The sequence below is a fragment of the Littorina saxatilis genome, linkage group LG1 (genome assembly GCF_037325665.1).
Source record: "Littorina saxatilis isolate snail1 linkage group LG1, US_GU_Lsax_2.0, whole genome shotgun sequence".
NCBI classification, from domain to species: domain Eukaryota; kingdom Metazoa; phylum Mollusca; class Gastropoda; order Littorinimorpha; family Littorinidae; genus Littorina; species Littorina saxatilis.
In genome coordinates this window covers 2,013,601-2,026,923 of record NC_090245.1, presented here as the reverse complement: position 1 = coordinate 2,026,923, position 13,323 = coordinate 2,013,601, and the positions used below count along the sequence as shown (strand labels likewise).

Genomic DNA, 13,323 nt, shown 5'->3' with positions numbered 1-13,323 from the left:
GAGAAAGGTCGAGGCTGGCAGAGAGAAAGAGAGAGAAAGGGAGAATGGTAGAGATTGGGCGTGGGAGAGAAAGGTCGAGGCTGGCAGAGAGAGAGAGAGAAAAAGAGGATGATCACCCAAGACGTGTCGAAATAGGAATCAAAACAGCCAGTCAAGACAGAAAGTGCCAAGGATACAGCAGTAAAATGTCATATTTTGGTCCAAAATAGAAATAACGTATATCATGCATTCACAACTCACCCGACTCAGCCTTGGTGGAGCCCAGGCGCCAGAGCTCAAGGAACGTCGGGTGACGCAGCAACAGCAATCCTGTGTCCTTGGCAACGCTCACCATCGACTGCTGCAACATCAAAAACACAGAAACCATTCAGCCCAATGTCTTCATTTTACACGTTCTGTCACCATTCTTGAAGAATTCAAGAAAAGGCTTTGTTAGGAAACGCTGCCGTTGCTGAACTTTGGTTCGGTTTTGTGTGTTGCATGTAGTTGATTTATTTGTACTTTGTGGGAAAGTACCGATATTATAATTTGTAAACACAATATTTATGCTTGGACGAGAATGCAGGTGAACTTTCTAGTCCTGTCAAAACAAGTTGTTTACCACGCGGTTTTTAGCCTGGGTTCGTGGCGTTCGCTCGGATTAAGTGCGTCGGCACCTTTTGATATACGTCACAGAGAGCGTCACTATTCTAGTTCATAGACAGTTCAAATAATGTAGTTGTATCATGTTCGGTCTGGAATATTCTTGAGAATGAGTATTTACTATATAGGCCAGCACGATTTGTATGTAAAAAAGCTTCTATTTGAGTTCTGCTACGATGTGCAGTTGTATGTATGGAATGCTAAATAAATCCTCGAACTCAATTTGACGAGTTGTTTTCTGCTGCTGCGAAGACGGGTGACGTAGAATAAAAGAACACAACTATACGACGTTTGAGAACTTGTGGCAATCTCAAGTGTCGTGTAACAGGCTTGAAGGATGCAATAGTGAATTTGAACAATGGGTGCACTAGGGTCCAAAAGGGCTGCTCAATTTTCCTGGGCTCGATCTTCCTTCACACCAGTATCTTCCTTCACACCAGTGTTTTCTTCCAGAACACAACCGCTGCAACATGAATCAAAAAGAAGAATTCCGGCTTCCGACATTGTCACATGCACCCCTATGTAAAGAATCTGTGGTGCTTACCATGACTTTCTGGATGAAATAAAAATAACAAAAGTGGCAAACAATCTATGGTGATGCAGGCCCATGGTAAAGGGAGTTAACAGACCCTTGAGTTCATCAAGAATCATCAGGCAACTTACTGAAGGTATCGCGGGAATCTTGGTAAACTTTCGCTTCTTGCCTCCTGCTGTCTGGCTGACTATGATGTTCGTGTCCATTCCTGCAAAACAATACTATTTGTAGTGAACAGGTTATTCCCAACACAAACATACACACACACAAAGCGCACGCGCGCACACACACAACACACATGCACACACACACAACACACACATGCACGCACACACAACACACATGCACGCACACACAACACACACAACACACATGCACGCACACACAACACACATGCACACACACACAAGCATGCACACACAAGCATGCACACACACACACACACACACACACACACACACACACACACACACACACACACACACACACACACACACACACACACACACACACACACACACACACACACACACACTCTCTCTGTCTCAGACAATTCTGATCAATCTTAACATTAGCAATAGCTCAAATTTATCTCCAAATTTCTCATAGGTTGAGTTGATCACCAAATTAATCTTCAGGCAAGACTAGTACAAGTCATGCAAAAGAGAAACAAGTTGGAATCCGCCAGCTAAACCCACCACGATTTGAACAGTATTTTGCGACCACAAAAAAAACACCAAGTTATGGACAAAGAAAAAATATTCCAAGCACAAGTCCAGTGCTCTACCAACTTCAAAGCTACTGGGCGACAAAAAAACAAGTTATGAACAAAGACAACATTTTCAAAACTTGACACCTTCCACTCATACCTCCAGTAACGACGTGAGCGTCTGCCACAACACTGGCCCGGACATCGTGTGTGTGGTACGTATGGCAGGAAGTTCGAACCCAGGACCGCCAGCCGCTGTTGGCAGAGGGGGCCATGTAGGAGTACTGGACCACCAGGGGGTCCACACCCGAGCAGAACACACTTGTCTCCTCCTGAATAAAAAGAAAACAAGATCATTATTTTTTTCCTTTTCATTACTTTATTGTCCCATCGCTGGGAAATTCGGGTCACTTCCCCTCCCAATGGAAAGCATGAATTCTTCCGGACTACAACAGTCAATTGCAAAGATCGCTTTTGTGTTGAATGTGTGAGAGTTTGCTGTCCAGAAACCCGTCAAAAAAGAAGGGAAAATGTATGTGAAACATAACAAAACAGGAGCAGAGTGATAAGATAGGAATACAGAGACATATTTCTTGGGACTTGACCCTTGCAGGTAGGTGGACTGAAAGTAGTGTGTGAACAGAACAGAACCAATTCTGTCTGTTTACCATCGCATGAAAGCAGGAAAGAGATCGTCGTCAGATTGAATTACAATAACATTAACATGCTTCCATTTGAAACTTCTCGGTCATCATCGTGGATTGACGCCCTCCCAAAGTCTAATTGAAGCCCTCCGTCGCTTCGCTCCGTCGGGCTTCAATTAGCTTTGGTCGGGCGTCAATCCCCGATGACGACCTCGAAGTTTCAAATGGAAGCATGTTAATGTGTAATTATCACAATTATTTTATTTTATTATCACAATTTTATTGATAATTTTTCTGACCTATTTCCATTGTAGCCAAAAATAGCTTGCTGCGTCTTTAGCCGGGTTTTTCCATGCAGGCTCACGAATATGTTTAAATATCATGGGGCAGACCAATATTGTCTGCATAGTTTTCTTTGGCCCTGGAATACATACCTCATCTACACACAGCGTAAGCACATCGGCCTTGTGGCTCTGGAAATGCTGCAATGAAAATAAAAAGAAATGAATAAATATTGAAATTGATGATTGAAGTTTCACTCAGGAGTTAGGGTTTGCAATTCAATAGTAGGCATATGAATCAGTTTAGAATCAATCAAACATATGCCTTCTGCTGTAGATATATATGTGTACAGGTTGAATCTTACCGTGATGCGTGTTCCTTGTTTGCCATTCCAGAATGAGATTTTTCCTCTTGAGTCACCACTGATAATTGTGAGATCACTGAAACAAACTGATAATTGTGAGATCACTGAAACAAACTGATAATTGTGAGATCACTGAAACAAACTGATAATTGTGAGATCACTGAAACAAACTGATAATTGTGAGATCACTGAAACAAACTGATAATTGTGAGATCACTGAAACAAACTGATAATTGTGAGATCACTGAAACAAACTGATAATTGTGAGATCACTGAAACAAACTGATAATTGTGAGATCACTGAAACAAACTGATAATTGTGAGACCACTGAAACAAACTGATAATTGTGAGATCACTGAAACAAACTGATAATTGTGAGATCACTGAAACAAACTGATAATTGTGAGATCACTGAAACAAACTGATAATTGTGAGATCACTGAAACAAACTGATAATTGTGAGATCACTGAAACAAACTGATAATTGTGAGATCACTGAAACAAACTGATAATTGTGAGATCACTGAAACAAACAGCCTGCAATTAATAACTCTTGATTTCCAATCTTGAACACATACAAACACACACACACACACACACACACACACACACACACACACATACAAACACACACACAGGCAGGCAAAATAACAAGAAAACTTAGATCCAGCAGACAAAATAAATTTCACAAGAAAACAGACATCTTAATCACTAAAGGGAAGTCATTCTCTTGTAGATTTTCTTATGATTTGTCCAGGACAGAACTCCCCCTTCCAAGCCCCATCTCAAAGACTTTACATTAGATACACACAAATAGAACCACCAATAAACAGACAAAATGAACAAATCAAAGCACACACAAAAACAACATCTCTTGAAAGGGACTACTTGACGACAACCACCACTTACAAAGCACACACAAAAACAACATCTCTTGAAAGGGACTACTTGACGACAACCACCACTTACAAAGCACACACAAAAACAACATCTCTTGAAAGGGACTACTTGACGACAACCACCACTTTTGGTCAATCCCTTGGGTCGATCTCAACAAAAAGTACTAAATCAAGACAAGACATAGAAAACAGGTAGAGTGCCTACCTGGTAACTGCTAGGCACCAGACGGTCGTGTCTTTCCCCCCCAGCAAGATTCGCTGCAGGGCGTGTCCAGATTTGACGCCCCAAATGCGAATGTTGTCTGGGCCGCCCGTCACGATCACTGACTCACCCGCATGCCACGCGATGCACAGGATTCTCCCTGCAAATATATCAACACAAAGTTATTTCACATCAGTTATCAAGAAATCAATCCATAGTTTGATCAATAATGTCAATACCTAGAACACACTCTGGTCGACGAATCATATGTAGAAACATGTCTTGTTTCAAACAAATGTAGAACATACCTATCTGACCTAAAGTAACAACATACCAGGGTCAGATAATAAAACAAGAAGAGCAAACGCTCGATCGAGTCACTTTCGCAGTTCTGAATATTATATGAGGCATCAGATGGACAGGAAGAAATTGCTATTCACAACACAATGAGTCACGTTCACATAAAATTTGAGCCCGGTCACTTTTATAGTTTCCGAGAAAAGCCCAACGTTAAGTTGTGTGTTGCCGAACAGAAAAGGCTAGTTATCTCCCTTGTTTTTCTGATAACGTTCGTAAAAGGCTACAGATGTAAATACTTTGATGTAAAGAATAATCCTACAAAGTTTCAATCACATCCGATGAACTTTGTCAAAGATATAAAATGTCTAATTTTTCCTTTGACGCTGACCTGTGACCTTGAAAAAGGTCAAAGGTCAACGAAACCATCGTTAAAGTGTAGAGGTCATTGGAGGTCACGACTAAACAAAATATGAGCCCGATCGCTTTGATAGTTTCCGAGAAAAGTCCAACGTTAAGGTGGTGTCTACGGACGGCCGGCCGGACGGCCGGCCGGCCGGCCGGACAGACTAACACTGACCGATTACATAGTAACTTTTTCTCAAGTGACTCAAAAAAAAGCTCTCCGGCCAATCAGAGTTTTAATGACAATCTGCTGCCAATAGAACTCAAACGTTATGGAGACAATGGCAGAAAAAAAAAATTATGGTGGCCCGGTAGCTCAGTTGGTAGAGCACTGGAATTTGATCTGCAGGTCCTGGGTGTGAATTCGGGTTTGGAAGAACAAGGGTCAACTTTAAGAGCAGACTCACAGGGGCTCACATCCACATCGGACATACACGGATATTTTTTCCAAATGTCCTATACATTTTTCATGCAAGAGGACATAATTATGTCCTATTGTTTTTGTCACAAAGTGGTCATTGTCTGATTATGCTTTCATTTGATCCGGACATTGTCAGTAGTGTCCAATTTACAGTAGTTTGTTTTGCTATGTTATCGATATTTTGTGAAGCGATGTGTCTCTCCAAGCAGACGAAACTTGGGAAGACTTTATGTGCTTTTTATAGAGAAGAGCTTCCCAGAGTCTCAACTCTGAATGCTCCAAGCCGGTTGACAGTTGCCTCCCTTCGCGTGTTTTTTTCTCCGAAACAGCAACACGAAAATTGGTGCCAGAAAAAAATGTCCTATTGATTTATTTTTGTTCAGGACAAATCTCCTATCACTTTTGCATTGTCCAGGACATTTGTCCTATGCCACCTCTCATGGATGTAAGCCCCTGGGCTCAGAGACCGTATTCATGTTCCACTTCCACCCCTGTGTCACCACAGTGGCACATACAACATACAAGACCTGGGTCATTGTGCCATGAGTGCAGGTGACGGATTACACCCCTGTGTCACCACAGTGGCACATACAACATACAAGACCTGGGTCATTGTGCCATATGTACAGGTGGCTGATTACACCCCCATGTCACCACAGTAGCACATAAAAGACCTGGGTCATTGTGCCATAAGTACAGGTGGCTGATTACACCCCCATGTCACCACAGTGGCACATACAACATACAAGACCTGGGTCATTGTGCCATGAGTGCAGCTGACTGATTACACCCCTGTGTCACCACAGTGGCACATACAACATACAAGACCTGGGTCATTGTGCCATGAGTGCAGCTGACTGAATACACCAAAACACGCACACACCTGGGTAGCACGACTCTGTTGCTGCTAGCTTTCCACTGGAAGGAAGCGACCCAAATTTCCCAGAGATGGGACAATAAAGTGATGAAACTAAAAAAAAAGAAGAAAAAAAGAAAGTGTACAAACCTTCCAGCTTGTCAAATGCTCGAAGATACTGCAGGTCATCATTGGAGGCATCAAACAAAACGACACACCCATCCTCTGTTCCTGCCTGTAACACATTTTACCCTCTATTACATTTTTTTTACCCAGGCGGGCAGGGGGAGAGTGTTAATACAATGATTTTAGAACCTCTGTGCTTCTATCTATATATATATACGACTTGTGTCTGTGTGTGTGTTTGTGTATCTGTGTATTTGTGTATTTGTGTATTCGCCATGCACGGCCAAAGTTCTCGATGGATCTGCTTCAAATTTGGTGGGCATATTCAGGTAGACCCGGGACACGACACAACCTGGTCGATATTTCAACACGTGCTCTCAGCGCGCAGCGCGGAACCGATTTTGGTTCCACCTCAGCTACCCGGGCCCCCATACCGACACACCATAGCCGCTACACCACATCACAACGCCAAAGTTCTCGGTGGATCTTTTTCAAATTTGGACACCGTATTCAGCTGCACACGGGACACAATATCATCGATGAGATATTTCAACACGTGCTCTCAGCGCGCAGCGCTGAACTGATTTTGGTTTTTGTGTTCATTTCACCATTATAAGTAACTCTTCCTTATCTTCTCCAGTGTTTGGCGTTTATCTCCCTTCCTTCGTGTGGCTTTCCCGTTCAGTTGTAAGTTACTACTATTTTTAGAATGTCACTGCGCTGTCCACTGCTCTGTCCACAACGCTTCCCTTGCACCCGTAAGTTGTTCTTACTGTCAAAGTGAAAAGGTCGAATCAATTTATAGCCACGCGAAAAATACACTCTCACCTATCTCTATATATTTATAGATACAGATATGCATATATATATACGGCTTCTCTGTGTGTGTTTGTGTGTGTGTGTGGGCAAAAACCTGTGTATTGTAGAGTTCTGTTTGTGATGTGGTCTAGCGGCTTTTGTCTGTCTGTATGTTCTGGCATGTGAGAAGCCACAGCAGATAATATAGGGCTAAGAAATAAGCTCTAAAATTCTCAATCCCGTTTGACAGGACTTCGCCTTCAAAGGTGATTGTGGTGAACCGCCACGCTGTCTGTCTCTGTCTCGCGCCGTTCACCCCAAATTCCCGTTTCTGAGGTTCTATTTTTAGAATGTCACTGCGCTGTCCAGAACGCTTCCCTTGCACCCGTAAGTTGTTCTTACTGTCAAAGTGAAAAGGTCGAATCAATTTATAGCCACGCGAAAAATACACTCTCACCTATCTCTATATATTTATAGATATAGATATACATATTTATATATACGGCTTCTCTGTGTGTGTGTTTGTGTGTGTGTGTGTGTGGGCAAAAACCTGTGGATTGTAGAGTTCTGTTTGTGATGGGGTCTAGCGGCTTTTGTCTGTCTGTATGTTCTGGCATTTGAGAAGCCACAACAGATAATATAGGGCTAAGAAATAAGCTCTAAAATTCTCAATCCCGTTTGACAGGACTTCGCCTGCAGAGGTGATTGTGATGATCCGCCACGCTGTCTGTCTCTGTCTCGCGATTCACCCCGGCGAAGCCGGGTATTCCTCTAGTTTAACATATACACACATATCAGCTTCCGGAGATAACAACTAACAGCTTGGAAACACACACACAATTTCTTTTCATAATGGGTTTCTTTTTAAATGAGGCAATGCATTAGCTGCAGACGCAAACTCATTACACACATCTCCAAACACAATCAACCTAACTTGAAATGTTTAGCATTTCCTTTTCAGTTTATCAGAAGAAGAGTTGTTGAAATTCACTCACTGCCAGTTGGTGTTCCTCCTCGTCTTTAGTCACGCACCACATGGCTCCAGCAAATGACGGTGCTTGTCTCTGAAAAAACAACAAATATAATGTTTAACCTAAACCTAAAAGTAATAAGCTATAATGAACAAACCCGTCAAAGAATGCTGTGTTGACTTATGTATTCAATGAAGTAGCCAGGCCTAGAAATGGTCATACACATTTAAAAGAAATATTTGTGAACCATTGATGCAAAGACACATTAAAAGTTTACCTTGATCTGCAGGGTGGCCAGGTCGTACTCCACGACGTTACTGTCCAGTCCCACGCTGAACAGACGGCGGTCAAGCCACACCAACCCCTCCACTGACCGCTCCTCACACACACTGATCACCTGAAGTATCACAAGAAAAACCACAAAAAAACCCGCATGACTATCAATCATGTAACTTTTTGATTTCAACAGTCATCAAATGCTCCACTGCAAATTCGTAACTAATTTGCATTAACCATAAGCGGCAGGTCCAAAATTGACATCTGAATGTTCTATAATTCCATTTCAGTACTGTACATGTATTGCTAAAAGTGTTCAGAATTTTACTGATCTTTTACAAGAAATGATGTGAATTGAACTCTCTTTTTCATTTTTGCTTTAAAAAAAATAGTAAACACAACCTTGTCAAAGCGAATAGTAATGGACATAATTTATGATTATTAGTCTGACCTTTTCTTGGAGCCAGTTGTCGGGCTTACTCCATATTTCCACTGAGCCATCAGACCTGAAACAGCAGTAAAAGGCAGTTTATACACTTGCACGACTGTGTTTTTTGCTATCTTCTAACTAATAAAGGTAAGCGCTTCACACTCATGCAGTTCAAAATAGCAAACGTTAAATTGCTATCTCAAACATAATATAATATGATTAATATTTCTTCTTCTTCTTCTGCGTTTGTGGGCTGAAACTCCCACGTACACTCGTGTTTTTACACGAGTGGAATTTTACGTGTATGACCGTTTTTACCCCGCCATTAAGGCAGCCATACGCCGCTTTCGGAGGAAGCATGCTGGGTATTTTCGTGTTTCTGTAACCCACCGAACTCTGGCATGGATTACAGGATCTTTTCCGTGCGCACTTGGTCTTGTGCTTGCGTGTACACACGAAGGGGGGTAAGCCACTAGCAGGTCTGCACATAAATTGACCTGGGAGATCGGAAAAATCTCCACACTTAACCCACCAGGCGGCCGCGGCCGGGATTCGAGATGATTAATATAATAATGAACACTTCTTATTCTTAATTTCCCATTCTCATCATAGCTCACGACAATATGTACAATAGCAACGAAAACACGTACACTTCTCATCATAGCTCACGACAATATGTACAATAGCAAAGCGTGCCAAAACACGTACAATAGCAAAGCGTGCCAAAACACGTACAATAGCAAAGCGTGCGAAAACACGTACACTTCTCATCATAGCTGACGACAATATGTACAATAGCAAAGCGTGCCAAAACACGTACAATAGCAAAGCGTGCCAAAACACGTACAATAGCAAAGCGTGCTAAAACACGTACACTTCTCATCATAGCTCACGACAATATGTACAATAGCAAAGCGTGCGAAAACACGTACACACACACTGTCACACGAACACAACACTCCAAATTACTGTCAATAAGTAGATAACAATGCATGCAATACTGTAAAACCTAGATGCCACATCTGCATGACTCAGTGTCTATCATTAATGCATTCTTGATGTCCCTTGTGTAGCTGTATGACCTTTGTAAACATATGATATTTGTAACCTTATGACTTTTGTATTCATTTACAAAGTAAACCTGACCAACCTGGAAAGTGCCAACCGCTTTGAAGTCTTTTCAAACGCCATGCAGTGTATGGCCAGTGGTTTGTGGGACATGAAGCGCACATGATGAACTTTGAATTCCCCCATTTCTCGTGTTTGTACAATTTCAAAGTCGATAACAAAATCTCACACTCAGCGTCTCACTGTCTGTTGACAAACCTGCAAAAATCAATGAAAGACAAATAAGTTTGTTACTTAAAGTTGCAGGCGTTCATTCACCACATGGTATCACTTCCACAGATATCAATCAGGAGAATACATTTACAGTAATCTTGAACTTCTAAGCGTTGTAAATTCAGAGCACACAATCCAGTGGCAATATAATGACTTGGTTTTGATACAAGTCCTTTTTATCAAACTAAAGAATAGTAACTGTTATGGGTAAATTGATTGAGCTCCAAAATTAAACATAAATAATTAATTTAGTCATTTGATGGAGGAAAATGACTGCCATGGGAGAGAAAATGCATACGTAATAACTAATATCGGCAGAGTTGTCTCCCTTCCTTCCAAATAATGCACCAAAATGGCAGCGCCGATGTTTTCCTTCTACAACCCATGTAAATGAAAGGCATCTGTTCAGTTCATTCTGTAGTTTTCAAAAGTATCTAACATTACTTGATAAGCTTACAAGAGAAGTAGGTTTGCAACATATTACATAGGCTTTGATTGCACTTGCAGTAGAAAACCGTTCCTGAATTGAATCTTCTTCTTCTTCTTCACGTTTATGAGGAAATCCCTTTACAGGGCAACGATCCTCATTTTAGTTGGTGCGCCTAATTTCCCTAGAGTGAAAGATAAAGTGGATAGTGTGCCTACGAAAATGAAAACAGTGGTGGGTTGGTAGGCAAGCTATTGCTGTTAATACGCTAAAGTTCAACATTACCTACATTTACATGTGACTGCCTGGGTAATAAATACTCTGAAGATCCGACTTGATCTTAAAACCAATTGATCACAAAGTTCTTCTTTTGCAGTTGCTCTTGGGTCAATATCAAGACTGTTTAGCTGACATTGTTTACGATCAGTGTGCACCAAAACAAGGCTTAACGTACTTATCTTGCTCTCGTAGTTTTAGTCACAAAAATTACTCGTGAAAATTCATGAAAGGTTAAACGCTTTAATAACACTGATATCAGGAAGCTAGGTCTACAAACCAGTGTGGAACTAACACTGAAGTGAAAGTGCGAAAACCACTACACAACTGTACTGACTAACTCGTAAACCATGGCTGTCTTTTGGGGCCTCTTTCTCTCACTCCAAGAATCGAATAATAATCTTTCAAAGGGTTTTCCTTTTACAACTGCCACACGACTATACCATCATGCAACGAACAATAAACACAAACAGGTAACCAGATCACAACACTATGGACCCACCGCTTTCATACACGAACAGAGCACATGGCAGCCGCCATATCAACACTTCGTCCGCAGCAACACAAATAGAACATTTTCATTGGTCAATCTTTTAAAACGAAAGTAGCAATCGACAGCATGAATTGTCTCCCTTGCTAATCACTTTCACGTGGCCACAAGCCAGAGATGAAAGGTAAAGGTTGATAATCATAATACTGTAAACACATGTGCAAGCTGATGTACAGACTTCACCTGCTATGATATTTACAAGTAGATAAGATGTTTGCTAAGGCACGAATCATATACAAACATGCATCATCATGCACACCGTATACCGTGGCCGGCACTAGGCCGGCGCCGGACGGGTAGGCTGCAGCTTCGTGTCGCCGGATGGCCGCCAACACGGAGGTGAGTTACTCCACAAAATCTGATCTAGCATCTCTCCCAGCCCCGATCCTTCGAAAATAATTGTTTCAGGCAAAGCATAAGACTCCATTTTATCTTATGATTGCTCATTTTCTTTAGTGTAAGCATAGACGTGCCCCCCCCCCCCCCCCCCGAAAAAAAAAACAAGTCGCGTAAGGCGAAAATACAATATTTAGTCAAGTAGCTGTCGAACTCACAGAATGAAACTGAACGCAATGCCATTTTACTCGTAGCATCGTCAGGCCACCGCTCATGGCAAAGGCAGTGAAATTGACAAGAAGAGCGGGGTAGTAGTTGCGCTAAGAAGGATAGCACGCTTTTCTGTACCTCTCTTTGTTTTAACTTTCTGAGCGTGTTTTTAATCCAAACATATCATATCTATATGTTTTTGGAATCAGGAACCGACAAGGAATAAGATGAAAGTGTTTTTAAATTGATTTGGACAATTTAATTTTGATAATAATTTTTATATATTTAATTTTCAGAGCTTGTTTTTAATCCGAATATAACATATTTATATGTTTTTGGAATCAGCAAATGATGGAGAATAAGATAAACGTAAATTTGGATCGTTTTATAATTTTTTTTTTTTTTTTACAATTTTCAGATTTTTAATGACCAAAGTCATTAATTAATTTTTAAGCCACCAAGCTGAAATGCAATACCGAACCCCGGGCTTCGTCGAAGATTACTTGACCAAAATTTCAACCAATTTGGTTGAAAATGAGGGCGTGACAGTGCCGCCTCAACTTTCACGAAAAGCCGGATATGACGTCATCAAAGACATTTATCAAAAAAATGAAAAAAACGTTCGGGGATTTCATACCCAGGAACTCTCATGTCAAATTTCATAAAGATCGGTCCAGTAGTTTAGTCTGAATCGCTCTACACACACACACACGCGCACACACGCACGCACGCACACACACACGCACATACACCACGACCCTCGTCTCGATTCCCCCTCGATGTTAAAATATTTAGTCAAAACTTGACTAAATATAAAAAGAAGAAGAAAAAAAAGGTTTTTCTATGCTGATTCTATGACCATTTCTAAGTTCAAATGGCACCAGATGGCACCATTTTGCTTCTTTGGGCAAAAAACCATCACATTCACTTTCGATTCAAAGTGCCCCCCCCCCCCCCCCCCCCCTTACAAAGCAACTGATCCGCCCCTGTGCCTCGACTTCTTCCACGTGCTAGGTTAGTGTCATCACTAATATTTTTCCAACCTGAAGACAGTGGCGATAATGTTATGTACTTCGCATTCGATTCGTGGGGTTCTAAACAATAAAGTAATACTTATTGTATTTGAAAAAGTCATGAAGTTTCACGTCTAATCACGAATAGAAATGAACACCGTGCCAGGAAGCACTGACACACAATAATGCGTATAGAACGTCATCTATACAATCATAACAACGTCATACGTCCCAGGAATTCATCCAAGCGCACTGTAAATGACGGTGTTTAATTATTTGTGCGCCCGAATTGATAGGTAATAAGCAGTGTCA

General features: G+C 41.4%; 1 protein-coding gene across 2 annotated transcripts in view; it reads right to left on the bottom strand.

Annotated features, from left to right (window-relative positions):
- Window positions 1-11,519, bottom strand: part of LOC138959213 (U3 small nucleolar RNA-associated protein 4 homolog) — a 32,480-nt gene extending 20,961 nt beyond the window's left edge. For both annotated transcript variants that reach the window (XM_070330618.1, XM_070330612.1), the window contains exons 1-12: window positions 11,405-11,519; window positions 10,009-10,184; window positions 8,880-8,934; window positions 8,430-8,549; window positions 8,177-8,245; window positions 6,408-6,492; window positions 4,282-4,438; window positions 3,177-3,252; window positions 2,965-3,012; window positions 2,047-2,218; window positions 1,306-1,385; window positions 241-340 (exon numbers count right to left, since the gene is read on the bottom strand). In XM_070330618.1, coding sequence (XP_070186719.1) covers window positions 241-340; window positions 1,306-1,385; window positions 2,047-2,218; window positions 2,965-3,012; window positions 3,177-3,252; window positions 4,282-4,438; window positions 6,408-6,492; window positions 8,177-8,245; window positions 8,430-8,549; window positions 8,880-8,934; window positions 10,009-10,112 — 1,066 coding nt within the window. In that variant the 5' untranslated portion in view covers window positions 10,113-10,184; window positions 11,405-11,519. The remainder of the gene's footprint in view (window positions 1-240; window positions 341-1,305; window positions 1,386-2,046; window positions 2,219-2,964; window positions 3,013-3,176; window positions 3,253-4,281; window positions 4,439-6,407; window positions 6,493-8,176; window positions 8,246-8,429; window positions 8,550-8,879; window positions 8,935-10,008; window positions 10,185-11,404) is intronic.
- Window positions 11,520-13,323: the final 1,804 nt, after the last annotated feature.